This window comes from Grampus griseus, assembly GCF_964374135.1.
Source record: "Grampus griseus genome assembly, chromosome: 1".
In the NCBI taxonomy this organism is placed as follows: domain Eukaryota; kingdom Metazoa; phylum Chordata; class Mammalia; order Artiodactyla; family Delphinidae; genus Grampus; species Grampus griseus.
In genome coordinates, this window is record NC_139017.1 from 69,380,053 (window position 1) to 69,393,666 (window position 13,614).

The 13,614-nt window shown below is 39.2% G+C and overlaps 1 protein-coding gene across 1 annotated transcript in view; it reads left to right on the forward strand.

Moving 5' to 3' along the window:
• Window positions 1-414: 414 nt before the first annotated feature.
• Window positions 415-13,614, forward strand: part of SPTA1 (spectrin alpha, erythrocytic 1) — a gene marked incomplete at both ends in the record, with an annotated part of 66,033 nt that continues 52,833 nt past the window's right edge. The window contains 10 exons of the mRNA XM_082663162.1: window positions 415-651; window positions 1,701-1,826; window positions 3,482-3,622; window positions 4,720-4,866; window positions 6,642-6,775; window positions 7,335-7,479; window positions 10,039-10,193; window positions 11,139-11,274; window positions 11,376-11,477; window positions 12,964-13,101. Of these exons, the coding sequence (XP_082519288.1) occupies window positions 415-651; window positions 1,701-1,826; window positions 3,482-3,622; window positions 4,720-4,866; window positions 6,642-6,775; window positions 7,335-7,479; window positions 10,039-10,193; window positions 11,139-11,274; window positions 11,376-11,477; window positions 12,964-13,101 (1,461 nt within the window). The remainder of the gene's footprint in view (window positions 652-1,700; window positions 1,827-3,481; window positions 3,623-4,719; window positions 4,867-6,641; window positions 6,776-7,334; window positions 7,480-10,038; window positions 10,194-11,138; window positions 11,275-11,375; window positions 11,478-12,963; window positions 13,102-13,614) is intronic.

Below are 13,614 nucleotides of genomic sequence, written 5' to 3' on the forward strand. Positions count from 1 at the left end.
ATTATCAGTACATGTTAACACCTCTTCAGCCTTTGAAAGCAATAAAATTATATTTCTTTTTTATCAATCTGAAACTCTGTGATTTTGCTAATTTAAACTTGTCTTCGATTATTAGTCCAATAATAAGCATTTATCAAACTTTATTAAGTTTATTTAATTTATTAATGTTAGCACATACTTATGTGAAAAGTTGAAAAAGTGTTCTGAATGATCAAGAATTATTAGCCTAGGTTGTAGCTGTATATGGTTAAAATTATATAAATGTACTACCGTCTTTCTAAAAACAGGCTTTTATAGGCTTAAAGATATCTGAACATAAGTCCAATATGAGTAAATGCCTTGAGACATATAAAAGGACAGTATACTAGAGATCTGAGAACCAGCAATATGTAGAAGCTTTTTAACTTGTAGGCTATGGAGAGTGGTGGGCCAAAAGTGCTGGAAACAGCAGAAGAGATCCAGGAGAGGCGTCAGGAGGTGTTGACCCGGTACCGGAGGTTCAAGGAACTGGTTGCTGAGAGGGGTCAGAAGCTTGAAGATTCCTATTACTACCAGGTTTTCATACGAGATGCAGATGACCTCGAGAAATGGATCTTGGAGAAAATCAAGATTGCAGGCGATAAAAGCTATGAAGACCCAACTAACATACAGGTCATTTAGTTTCATTGACTTCCCCAGAGTTGACTCTAAGATCTCTAGGGAGGGAAACATTTCCATAATGTAGGTGTACATCTGGGAAACTGTAGAGGGATGATATAACAGAAAGATTAGACTTTGGGGACTGTAATTCTGTCTTTAAATAGCACATGTCTTCAACTCCTTAAGCCTCAATGTCTTATTTACAAAGGAAACTCATTCTAGATAATATTTTATAAACTCATTCTGAAGTTAACCCATGGGCAAAACACTGAGAATTCAAAGAATTTATGACACACTATGTGATTTCAATATTTTGTGACATTAAGGATGGAATTGAGGTGAAGAGACATCAATGTTTCTGAAACAATTGCTCTTCGCTCTCCTCAGAAAGATGTGATTTAACCAGGGTTTTTACCAAATGGCTATTCATGCCTCTTGTTAAGTTTGAATGAGAGGAGTCAGGTGGAGAGCTTTGGTGGAAGCTCCCACTCCTACTTGTACAATGTTATAGAAAGAGGCACAGTCAGGATCAGAAGAAAGGCTTGCATGCCTAAAATGTGCAATGGATATTGGAGAGGAAGCACCTGGAACAAGAACAAAGTGTTATCTGCTAAATGGATCAATTTATATATGACAGCAAAAACATAATCTGGCATGCAAAAACCTCTCAATTAAAAAAAAAAGCCATTGTTGCCATGATCATCTTCCTCATTGTTCACTACTTTCAGTAACATTTAGTTCCTCTTTTCTGAAGAGGAAAAACTCTGTTACATTATTTCATTTCCACAGAAGGCAATTGAGAATTTAAAATAATATTTACTGGAAATTCCCCAAAGGCAGTGGGGGCTGGAAAAAAACTTCCACTATGGTCCTGGACATTGAGCCTAGGACCCTTTGAAACCCTAAGTGCAGTGGACTCCTCCAGGTATGGTCATAGGTTATCACTTAATCTAGGTTGGGAAACAAGTAGTTTTGACTGCAAGAAAGAAGAGGAATAAAAGAACCTCCCTTCCAGAGAGACCAGGCTGCATTAGCCATAAACTCTGATTTCTAATCTTCAGGGGAAATATCAGAAGCATGAATCCTTTGAAGCAGAGGTGCAAGCAAAATCGAAGGTCATTCCTGAGCTGGAAGAAACCAGGAAAATTCGATTTCCTGAGGGGCATTTTGCCCATGAGGACACCAAGGTAAATTTATGGCAGGACTCTGTGAGAGATGTTTCTAATTAAGTTATCATGTTGATTATGTTATCAGAGTTTTAATTGATTACAACAGGAATAAACCTTGATATAACTGGCTTGGAACCATGGTACTTCCTTATATCTTTTACTTGGGTTAGGGCAGGAAAAATGATGGGATGTCCTAGTGTTCCTTGGAGTGGGGAGAAAGCTATGATACGAAGCTGTCATCAAATAACATCACATTCCTGCGTATGCCACCACAGTATAGGTGGCTCAAGATCAAACCCACTTCAACCCAGATGAATTGGTTTTCTGAAATGTCCTTTCTACTTAATTCTTCTAGCCTCAGAGTCCTTGTCCCTTAAACTCTCTAAACAAGGGATGCTCTTTCTTTGAATCTTCTCCAAAATCTTTCTCCCTTTGTCTATGATGCCTCTTTCCCTTCACAGCCCACATACTATGACTACTATTGTAGTTCTCCAAACCCTCTCATCTGTTCATTTTGGGGAAAAAAAACCTCCTAAAATCCTTTGTCTTCCCTAAACCCTGAAGACTGAAGATCACCACAACTATGGAACCCACTACTAATGTATCAGCTTTTTTTCTGACTTAATTCATATACTCTTCCAGCAAGTTTGTGTTGATACAGTCAATTCAGGTTCTTTTTTGTACAAGTGAACTTTTTTTACTGTTTAAATATTTTAAAAATTTCAAAAAAAATTTGTGTTGTATTTAAAAATTAGGGCTATAGTTCCATATTTAGCGTACAAATTCTAGTTTGCTTTACTGTCAACAAAACATGGTCAGGCGATACAGACATTAACCAGAATAAACCTTATTAGAAAGAAGACTCTAACAAGAAAATCTCAAATTTTATTTATTGTCATAAAATAGAAATCACTTTGTATAATTTATACAAAAACCAATCCCTTACATTAATTAAAATATTTGAGAAATGTTTGAAACATCTTCACGTCTATCAGAATCACTGGGGCTATATCAGTCTGTACCATGGCAGGATTCAGAGATAAATGTGATCTACATGCTACATGTTACCTTAGGACCATGAAGTAGTTGAAAAATACAAGAATCTTGAAGGCATAACATATATGACACCTTCAATTTTACAGTATATGTAAAATCTGGTCTTCTAAGCTAACTTGGCATTAGAGCCCTCAACTATATACTCTTAAATTCTCATTGCTTTGGTGCCACTATTTCCTTTATAAGTCAGAAAAACATTGTAACTCTTATCCTTTCTGACAAATAGTCCATGCTAAGTTTTTTCTATGTCTTTTTCAGTACTTTGAACACCCTCTGCCCATTGTCTACCTATCAAAATTCTACCTATCCCTCAAGGTCCAATTCAAATGAGCACTCTTTCATGAATTCTTATTCTATCCTGTCTTATTGTCTGTAATCACTTCATCCTCTAAAACACCAAAACATTATTCATTTTTTTCTATTATGGAAGATCATATGGTTTAATTGCTATTCACATACATGTCCTATTTCCTCCTTTAAATATTTGTTGATCAATTAATGCACGAGTGAATGGGAGGAGGTATTTTTATCCAGGCCCCTCTCTGCACAGGTCTCTGAGTCTATACCTGCTGCTCCACAGCAGGTACTATGCCTGAGTTGTTTTACTTTCCCCATAGGTCCTTCTGGAGGAACTCAGCCACCTGTGGGACCTGCTTCTGGAGCTGACTCAAGAGAAAGGCACCCTGCTGCTGCGGGCCCTGAAGCTTCAGCAGTACTTACAGGAGTGTGCTGACATCTTAGAGTGGATTGGAGACAAGGTATAGGACCAAACAGTATGCATATAGGACTTCCCATCCATCTGCCCCAGACATCCCATAGCAATTTAATGCAGGCCTTTCATAAAGAAGTTAGGATGTCTCTTTCTGGGCTTAGTTCCTTGGAAGAAAGAGGAATGTTGGCAAAGATTTAGGGGTATTCTGGAGGTAGTTAACACTGTAGGGGGATAAGTCTAAATGTATGAATCTGAATATGAAGAAGGCAAGTCTTACACAAAAACTGCATTGAAAGATGATCTAGGATTGTCCCCATTCTACCTTCCATGAGTCTTCACTCCTAGATTTTTGCTCTTACTCTGTGTCCAGCTTAGAGCATTGCAGTTCTTTCCCTAATTCTTTGTCTCTCAGTACCTATAACTAGGGAGGTTTTTATTTTCTACATACTTAAAGAATAATCCTGTGGTTAGGACTGAACATTTACACAAGCAAGTGCCTAGCACAATACTTTTTTTTTTTTTTTTTAATTTATTTGTATTTGGCTGTGTTGGGTCTTTGTTTCTGTGCGCGGGCTTTCTCTAGTTGCGGCGAGTGGGGGCCACTCCTCATTGTGGTGCGCGGGCCTCTCACTGTCGCGGCCTCTCTTGTTGTGGAGCACAGGCTCCAGATGCGCAGGCTCAGTAGTTGTGGCTCACGGGCCTAGTTGCTCTGCGGCATGTGGGATCCTCCCAGACCAGGGCTCGAACCTGTGTCCCCTGCACTGGCAGGCAGATTCTCAACCACTGCACCACCAGGGAAGCCCGCACAATACTTTTGTAAATGCTCAATTTGTTGAATTGAGTAGAACGAGGATGAATTTATTTTTCAGGTTCCAATACACAAAAGGGTGTTCCCAGGGGCTTTTGCCAACAATGTTCCTGGTCTCTCCAAAGAATTACCCCAAAGAACACTGTTCCCTGGGCCAGAACGCCACCTCAGGAAATATACTGCTGCTTCTGGCTCTTTCCTGAAGGGTTCTCCCAAGTTCCACCAGTATCTCCTTCTGAGTTATCCTGGGAATGTGAGCAAGGGTTTTGGGCATTTGAACTGCAGGAATTCCTAAATGTTTACGGGTGACTTACCAGAGTTTTCTCTGTCTACAGGAGGCTATAGTGACATCAGTGGAGCTGGGTGAGGACTGGGAGCGCACAGAGGTTCTGCATAAGAAGTTTGAAGATTTCCAAGCAGATCTGGCAGCTCGAAAGGAGAGGTTGAATGGAGTGAACCAATATGCCAATGAGTGTGCTGAGGTGAGGTGGGGAACAAGAGAGCCAAGCCAGGGAAAGGGTCTGATCTTCAAGAAGACTCTCTGGCCATTAGTAGATGGGACATGAAAGATATAGGACATTGTGAGAAAGCAGAGGTATGCCTGTCCCTGGAGCAACATGCCCAGAGCAGTTTCCTCTCCTTTCTGAATGTATCCCTTGCCAGTCCACGGAAATGGAGATGAGAGTGAGTGAGTGTATGTGTGTTTACATAAAGGAATTCAATCCACAAGGGGGTTACTCCTGCACCATGCAGTACATTGATTTCTCAAGTTTATGAAGCACTCTTTCTTCATGAAGAAGAACCAGAATAAAGTGGCAAAGAATATAAAATAATGGTGGGCTATCATAATATACATGATATAATTAAACTAATTTTTTTGTGTTTTGGGGGGAAGGGAAAAGGAGGCAGATTTATCTTCATTTTCTTAAGAAAGTGGTTAAATAAGTTTTTAATTTCTGGGCATGTAAAAACTCAGTGTGTGAATAAATAATCCTAACATATGTGAGAACTGGGAAGTCAGTCTGATTTTATATGTACATGAAGGAATTAGAAATTCTAACAGTTGGCTATCGTGCTTTTCCATTTAAGGTTTCATTATCACTGCAGCTTTATAATGGGAACAATGTTTCTGTGTTAATAGAACCAAGATTTCAGGATGAACGGGTACTGGAGTAGGGGAAAATAACATATTTTTCAATTTTTTTCCAGGCCACATTTCCAACAGTCCCAAATTTTCTCCCTCTATCACCTTTTTCTTATTGTGGAGATTTTTAAGTTATCTATTACTATCTACCAAACTACCACAAAACTGAAAACAACAAACAACCTATTTTTTTCAGTGAATCAGATTCACTGATTCATGATTCAGTGACTCAGCTGCGTTATTTTGCTGATATCACCTGGTATTCTTAAGTCACTGCAGTTATACAATGAGTCAGTTGGGGTGGAGTGTCTAAAATGGCCTTGCTCCCATGTATGGAGATTTAGCAAGGAAAATGAAGGTTTTCTCCATATGCTCTCTCATCTTTCAGTAGATCATGCTTTTTTTATGTGTTCCAAGAAGGTAAGAACAGAAGCTGAAAGGCCTCTTGATGCCTAAGTGCTGGGGCTCATAGAATATCATTTCTATTTATAAGCAAGGAAGGAGAAGTAGAAAATTCAGTCTGACGAGGCTTCAAAATAGAAATGGAAATGGGAATAAACAGGGATAGGAGGAGTAGGGAGACAGGTATTTGGGAACTACTCAAAATTGCCAAGTATCAAAATGGGCTGATGCTGCTAGCTTAATCTAGTATTCATAAATCTCATTGCTTCAGTTAGTTTGCAAAAATGCATGGAGTTTTCTGCAAAATTAAGTTTATCTGCATGTCTGTATAATTCTGCAAAGAGGGAAATAGCTCTCATTAGCTTCTCAAAGGTATCAGGACCCCAAAAGAACCAAGACCCACAGTATTAGAGTTTTGAAAAATTAAGTCAGATTTCACAAAAGGAATTTTCTCTTCTTTTCCTTGGTTTCCAGGATCTTGAAGGGAGTTAGCAGGCATCAACATGATGGAGTTCTGAAAATAATGAGGTTGGGCAAGCCTGTGTTAGTAGGCTAGTCTGGAGCTGTGGGCAAAATATCTGGCGGTTTGATTTTCTAGATTTTGGTGAGGTGGATCAAGTAAGAGTTAGAGAGCAGGGATAAAGTGAAGTGTGAAATAAGAAGCGTTTAAATGATTTTTTGCATTAGTCCATCATTGACTTTCTCCCACAGGAAAAGCATCCTGAGCTGCCCTTGATTCAGTCAAAGCAGGAGGAAGTGAATGCAGCCTGGGAGCGGCTCCATGGTCTGGCTGTCCAACGACAGAAAATGCTGTCCAGTGCTGCAGACCTCCAGCGATTCAAAAGGTAGGAATCTCACCACTGAACTGTAGGAAACTGCAATAGCTCCATGCTTGTTATTTGTGTTAGCCTCTGTCTACTGTTAGCAATTAGTGGCCAATACCTCTAAAAAAAGAAACTCATGTGCTTGCCTTTAAAGACAACAAGGGAGAGAGTAGTTAAGAAAATTGTGACCCACTCTATAGCCAAGTATGTGTCTAATGGAGCTTAAAGCAATACAAATAGCACTGGTAAATTAGTGATGGAAGCTCTGCAGAGGCAAGAAAAGCAGGTTAAGAACCGGAAGGGAATGGAGGGTGAAGTTGGGAAGAAGGACATTCGTGAAGAGCTGACCCAGGTATAGGAAGTATATTTGGAGGTTCAGTTGTCAGGATGCCCAAGTCTCTTAACTCTCAATGGAAACCATTAAAAGCAGTAAAGAACATTTTACATTATGTTTTTTGCTAGTGTGGGTGAAGATAGGGTAATTTCTGACTGAGTGAGCTAGACTGGTCCTTGCTGTGTGCTGTTTGCCCTGAAATGCCTGCCTTCTTCCTTTGCTGGAGCTCATGGAGATGTCTGACAGGGACGTGACTGAAGCCATCCAGTGGATTAAAGAGAAGGAGCCTCAAGTCACCTCTGAAGACTATGGCAAAGACCTTGTGAGCTCTGAGGCACTGTTTCACAGTCACAAGACCCTTGAGAGGAACCTTGCAGTCATGAATGACAAGGTAAGCCTGTTGGAGGAATGGCTAATCCCTTGAGCTAGAAAAGGCATTTGGTGTTCATCTCATCTCCATAGGACACAGTAAATTCACTATTTCAATGAAGGAGAAATTTTGTGCCACTTGAATATACCTCCTTATTCTAGTTTATAACTTGTACATGAATCTTGGATATCTCTTAATTTATTTAATTATTTTTATTTAAATATACATATATGTTTTATATACGCTCAAGCTTTTTGTAATTTATTTCATAATTTAAACCAAAATAGATAGCTTCAAGAATGGTTTCCTAAACTCACTCAGTACCCCATGGCCAGAGAGTCTTTTCTTTTATCTAACTATACTTTCTCCTGTTGGAGCTGAACCTTGTTTCTTCTTGTCCTTCACTCAGTCAAAAAGGGAGTAAGTTTCTTCTTCCCCTTTTATAATAAACTCAGACACTTAAAACACATTACTAGCTCATGCAGCTGAATATCAAAAAAGCAAACAACCCAATCCTAAAGTGGGCAGAAGACCTAAAGAGACATTTCTCCAAAGAAAATATACAGATGGCCAACAAACACATGAAGGGATGCTCAACATCACTAATCATTAGAGAAATGCAAATCAAAATTGCAATGAGGTATCACCTCACACCAGTCAGAATGGCCATCATCAAATAGTCTACAAACAATAAATGCTGGAGAGGGTGTGGAGAAAAGGGAACCCTCTCACACTGTTGATGGGAATGTAAATTGATACAACCACTACGGAGAACAGTATGGAGGTTCCTTAAAAAACTAAAAATAGAACTACCATACGACCCAGCAATCCCACTACTGGGCATATACCCTGAGAAAACCATAATTCAAAAAGAGTCATGTACTACAATGTTCATTGCAGCACTATTTACAATAGCCTGGACGTGGAAGCAACCTAAGTCTCCACTGACAGATGAATGGATAAAGATGATGTGGCACATATATACAATGGAATATTACTCAGCCATAAAAAGAAATGAAATTGAGTTATCTGTAGTGAGGTGGATGGACCTAGAGTCTGTCATACAGAATGAAGTAAGTCAGGAAGAGAAAAACAAATACCGTATGCTAACACATATATATGGAATCTAAAAAAAACAATAACAACAACAAAAAATGGTTCTGAAGAACCTAGGGGCAGGACAAGAATAAAGATGCAGACGTAGAGAATGGACTTGAGGACACGTGGTGGGGAAGGATAAACTGGGGCAAAGTGAGAGAGTGGCATGGACTTATATATACTACCAAATGTAAAATAGACAGCTAGTGGGTAGCAGCTGCATAGCACAGGGAGATCAGCTCGGTGCTATGTGACCACCTAGAAGGGTGGGATAGGGAGATGCAAGAGGGAGGAGACATGGTGATATATGTATATGTATAGCCGATTCACTTTGTTATAAAGCAGAAACTAACACACCATTGTAAAGTAATTATACTCCAAAAAAGATGTTAAAACAACAACAACAACACATTACTAAACCCACCTTTGGGTTTTCTTCTGGAAATTGGAAAACCCCGGTTCCTATACCTACAGTAGGTATAGACACACTAGAAATTGGAGCAAGCCTGTTTTCTTGAATGATTCCCATTCTTACTTCTTCCCGTCACAGTTTAACTATAACTTAAACTTATTACGCCTGAGCTTCTACAGTGGAGTCAGCCCACAGGAAGATCCCTACTTGCTATGCTTTAATCATAGCTCTGTGCATGGGTCGTTTCTGAAAATGATTTCACCATTCTACTTCTTTTGTTCTTCCTCATTTTTTCTCTTTGGTCTTTTTTTTTTTCTAATTATGGATGATAAAATACCATGATTTAATGAATAATGATAATGAAATCTCAAATCCTAGACAACACCTAATTATAGTTGGGTATAGTAGAAGAACTAATGGTAACATGTGGAATTTGCCCTAGTAAGCCTGCTCCTCAAGAATTGTGCTCAAAAAGGCCTGACATTACTGAAATTTTCTTGGCAGCAATTTTCCTTGGCAGAAATGTCTTTCTGGTTCCCACAATAATGTTTACGGAGTTAGTATAGAGGGTAATGAAGGACAGATGTATGTCTAAACATTGCTTCTGACATTGACTATCTCAATGACCTTGGGCAAATAAAATACTCAACCTCTCAGTTTTCACATACAAGGAGAGCAAGAATAGTTTTACCTCACAGTATTATTAAAGGAAGACTATAAAACAAGAAAATGCATATGAAGTGCTTAGCACAACGAGAGACAAAATGTAATCAGTAAATTATTATTGTTAATATAGTTACATGAGTATATTAATATAAATATATCAATATAAAAGCACTAATAAATTATTCTAATTCTTATGATTATTATGTTACATTCTTCCCATAAAACTTTGCCAAGAGGACCAGAATGCTCGGATTTCCCACTGTGTTTCTTTATCTTTTTTTTTTAATTATATAAGTTTCAGATGTACAGCATTATAATTAGACATCCGTATATACTACAAAGTTGCCATCCATCACCATACGGTTGACTACCTTCACATACTAGGTTTCTTTTTTATCCCAAAGGTGAAGGAGTTATGTGCCAAAGCAGACAAGTTGAAGCTTTCCCATCCTTCAGATGCAGCGCAGATCCAGCAGATGAAAGAGGATCTGGTCTCCAACTGGGGGCACATTCGCACCTTGGCTACCAGCAGATATGAAAAGCTGCAGGCTTCTTATAGGTGAGAAATCCTTCTTCTCTACTGCTTTACCTATCTCTAGGTCAAAGTATAACATCAAAAGCAGAAATAAAAGAGTGAAAGGAGTAAAATAATGAGTGACCCAGCCCTCCTGCCTGCTCAGTAGAGGCAAAAGAAATTTTTATTTGTCAGGAGAAGTCCTTTGAAGGCTGATATAATCCTCAGCGTGACATCTCCTTTCACCTGTACCCTTCCTGTCTTCCTCTGTTTGTACAGTTGTAAGAAGCTATGAAGTGGTCCATGGAATTGAAAAATTAGCTGAAGAAACATGTTAAAATCCTGGCCTTAGCTAAGGAACTGGAATTAATTTCCAAGCTGAAGAACACAAAATAAATCTAGAATTATTTCTGGAATGTAGGTCAGCTTACAAAAAATCTGGACAACATTTCAGTAGTTAATTTTTATGATTAGTTATAAAATCACCAGAAAATAGTGTTTATCTTATTGATATGATTTAAAATGAACTGGTGAGCTTTTGATTTTTTTGAATAGGTAATCTTTTTTTGTAGTTTTTGTTTTTACTGGTATGGTGAAGGGTGAACTAAAATACATGAGGGCTCCTAACCCTAACTCTAGTCGTCCCTTAGGCTTCCTGTTGGTTATGTTATGTCCTTATTTATTGGCCTCCTTGTGAGTACTTTATTCTACTTCAAGTGCATCTGGGATGTGACTTTGTGATGTTGGAGATGTCAAGTCCAAGTGCTTCATCACACAATGACACATCTGCCCTAGGAATATACAACCTGGAGTGAAGGATTTACAACCTGCACTGCTAAAGGAATAGGAAGTACATCAGAGGAATGGAAGGTGTAGGATTAGGGCAAGGCACATGTTGTACATCTTAGCCCAACCCAACCCTGACTCTTTGTTCAAAGTCCATTTGTATCTGGTTCCTCCTTCCTGTCTTTTCCCTTACCTTTCCCTCAGGTACCAGCGGTTCTTATCTGACTATGATGAGCTCTCAGGCTGGATGAAGGAGAAGACTGCTTTGATCAATGCTGATGAGCTGCCCACAGATGTGACTGGTGGGGAAGCCCTACTGGACAGGCATCAGCAGCATAAGGTAGAGAGGAAAGGCCTCCCCAGTAGGAGGAAGAGGGCGGTTTCCAACAATGCCAGAAAGTTTCTTGCTGCATTTTAAAACATTTTGTCTCATGACCACAGCATGAGATTGACTCTTATGATGACCGATTTCAATCTGCTAATGAGACTGGTCAAGCCCTGCTGAATGCCAGTCATGAAGCATCTGATGAAGTCATGGATAAGGTAATCTAGTTTAACAGAATTTGTGAAATTTTGATACATATTAAGCCTTCACTTAATCTCATACTAATATGACAATCTCTGAAAGAGGACAGAAGACGTATAAACATCTTAATGTGGGCTCAAATATCACCCTGCTTCCTTCATATGTTGCTTTAGCTAATTTGAGGCATTTGAAGTTCTCAGGACTTGATGTGTGCTCCCTCACCTCTGAGACATTACTTCATCAACCTAACGAATTTCATCACCTACCTTCTACCTAATTTGAAGCCTCCATACCATCTTGCTTTGTCACATGTGCTCTGTTTTATCACTTTCCCATGCTCATCTCTAGATTGTGAATTCTTTGGGGACTGCACCTTATTCATCTTTGGGTTCCCTAAGGTACCTAGCATGGTTCCTGGCACATGGATCTCTTTCTTCTCTCCTCTATACAACCTCAAATCAAACTGATTTTCCTATATCTCTGTTTCTCAAATCTCCATTAAGCAACAGGAAAGCTTTAAACACTCAGAATTCCACTGAATGAAGATTAAGGTATGCCATCATCCTAACCTCCTAGATCCCAAGGGCTCACGTAAACCTCCTGATTCCTGAGACATTTTACTCCAGTCACAGCGTCACAGGAACTCCTTGGGATGATAACTGAAATAAGATTTGCAGGCTCTTTTCATATCATTAGATTCCAAGCACAGCCCCGAGTGCTATATGATGAAGGTTGAGATGACCATATTTTCAGTTCATCAAGAACTCTATGGGAAAATTATACTATGGATTTTTATTTTTAACTATTTCCTGCCAAAGGAATAGTGGGACCCTAAATCCTTGAAAACTTACCTATTATCCTGGGATTCTGAGAATTGTTACTGTCTTTTTAATGGAGTTAACACAGCAGCTGTTTTAATAAGCTGGAATTTCTTGGGCAGATGCTTAGGCAGAAACAAAGGCTTTTATGAGTTTGAGAATGTCACTTTCACCGTGATGGTTCTTATTTGCTTTTGGAATAGAATGCAAACTTCTCAATCTGATCATTTAAGTGCCCTATAAATTTGAATTTCATTAAATGTTTATCTTTTTTAGACACTGCACTTTTCTCTGGAGCACTTCGTATAATCTAATGATTACTTGGAGTAATTACTTGCTTGTGGTATTATGTCCTCCTACAATCCCGATCCACACCTCCCTGCCCTTCAAATCTTTGTTTGATACAATACTTTCTATACTCCTACTCCCTGCTTCTTCAAATCTGAATTAATCTTTCCTTCTTTATTTATACATATTAAGTGTGGTGTACCTCTGTTATGGTATTTATCCCATTTTTCCTATACTACAGTGATTCACTTAGATGTTGCAGCCTTAAGAGAAAATCCCATTTCCTATTCATTTTTGTATCCTTCAAAAAGCCTTGCATTTATTAGATGCTCAGTGAATATAGGATAAAATAAATTAATTAGTATCTTCCTGGCACATTATCTCTTCCTTTCCAAAGATGGCAGTACTTACCTCCCATTGGGATGCTCTGCTGGAACTGTGGGACAAGCGTTGGCAGCAGTATGAGCAGTGCCTGGAACTACACCTCTTCTACCGTGACAGTGAGCAAGTGGACAGTTGGATGAGTAGACAAGAGGTAACAAAGGGGCTCAGAAAGTGTCCAGAAGCCATTTCTCCTTCTCCTTATTTACTACTATCAACACCCTTACAACCACTTCAGTTCACCTGGGAACTGGAGGGTGAGCCACAAGGAGGAGAAAAGATTGGCCCTCTCTGTGAGACTCTTGAAATTCCCTCATGGACAAACGCACAGAAAAATACCTAAATACAAAGCAGAGAGTCTTTAAGCTCTACTGAACATGAGGTGAAATGAATATCCAGTTGTTAAGAGTTCAGCAAGAGAAAATGTAATGAGTCAGGCAGGGTTAACGAGAGATTTCCTGGAGGAGGTGAGTGGTCCTCTTGAGTATTTGAGATCTCAGAATAGTGCCTAGATTAGTTGGTTCAGACACAGAGACAAAAGTGATAAAGTTGTATGAGAAGATTGGGAAGGGACTCTGAACCTCCTGCTGCTAAATGTTAGCCTCTATCTCCTCTCCTACTTTGTGCTAATTCCCACCTTGCTCTCTATTCCCCTCACCTCCTTCCT